The sequence below is a fragment of the Apaloderma vittatum genome, unplaced genomic scaffold (genome assembly GCF_000703405.1).
Source record: "Apaloderma vittatum isolate BGI_N311 unplaced genomic scaffold, ASM70340v1 scaffold18351, whole genome shotgun sequence".
NCBI classification, from domain to species: Eukaryota; Metazoa; Chordata; class Aves; order Trogoniformes; family Trogonidae; genus Apaloderma; species Apaloderma vittatum.
This window is the reverse complement of record NW_009699808.1, coordinates 7,590-8,591: the sequence shown is the minus strand read 5'-3', so window position 1 is coordinate 8,591 and position 1,002 is coordinate 7,590. Positions and strand designations below refer to the sequence as shown.

The following is a 1,002-nucleotide window of genomic DNA, read 5'->3' as shown; positions in this document are numbered from 1 at the left end:
ACCGCCCATCCCATCCCTCCAGCCGACGGTGGGGACGCACTGCGCCGAGTCGCCAGCCTCGGCGTCCGTCTCCAGCATGGGCCGGGTGGTCTGGCAGGAGGCCAGGTCGCAGCGCTGGAGGTTGGAGAGCAGCACACGGTTCTCATACTGCAGCTTCTTCACCTTGCCACTCAGCTCGCTGATCTGCACTTTGGCCGTGGCCAGCTCCTCCTGCGAGGGCTCGCTGACCACCGAGCAGCTGTCCTCCGACAGCGTCACGTCCAGCTCATGGTCCGACTTGTACTTGGTCAGCTCGTTCAGGAGGAGCTTATTCTGGTCCTCCAGCTCCAGCAGCGAGCGCCTCAGCAGCTCAGCCTCCTCCTCCACGAACTGCAGATGCCTGCGCAGCTCCGCCACCGTGTCCCCCGTGTCCCCGCAGCCTGAGACACCTGCCAGGAACCGTGCCTCCTGCCCCGGCAGCTCTCTGTCCCCCTGGCCCTTCATGTCGTCCATCTCTGCCCGCAGCCCGCGGTTTTCCACCTCCAGCTCCACTATCCTCCTGCTGAGGATGTTGGCTTCCTCCTCCACCAGCTTGAGGTGGACCTTCAACTCGGCCTCCCGGGAATGGGGAGAGTCAGCCAGCTCCTCCACGGAGAGGGAGCTGTCGAGGTCCCCATACAGGGACCTGTACTTCAGCAGCTCTTCCTTCATGCCGTCGTTCTCCTTGGCCAGCTTGGTCAGCTTCTTGCACATCAGGGCCGACTCCTCCTTGGCAAAATGCAGCTGGCACTTCAAGTCCGCACTGTCCTCCTGGGGACCGAGAGGGCACGGGCATTAGAAAAGCATCCCCAGGGGCCATGGTGGCCATGGGGACGTGCCGCCCTCCCACCCCTGGGACCACAGGGAAGCTGTAGTCCCTGTTCATGGAGGGGAAGAAACTTGGAGATCCATCCTGGAGGCTTTTGGGGAGAGCCTGGACACAGGACAGGATTCCTGGGTGAGGAGACCCACGGATCCAGCCCC

At 63.6% G+C, this 1,002-nt stretch overlaps 1 protein-coding gene across 1 annotated transcript in view; it reads right to left on the bottom strand.

Moving 5' to 3' along the window:
* Nucleotides 1-1,002, bottom strand: part of SOGA1 (suppressor of glucose, autophagy associated 1) — a gene marked incomplete at both ends in the record, with an annotated part of 11,275 nt that overhangs the window by 3,209 nt on the left and 7,064 nt on the right. The window contains one exon of the mRNA XM_009878553.1: nucleotides 9-789. Coding sequence (XP_009876855.1) covers nucleotides 9-789 — 781 coding nt within the window. The remainder of the gene's footprint in view (nucleotides 1-8; nucleotides 790-1,002) is intronic.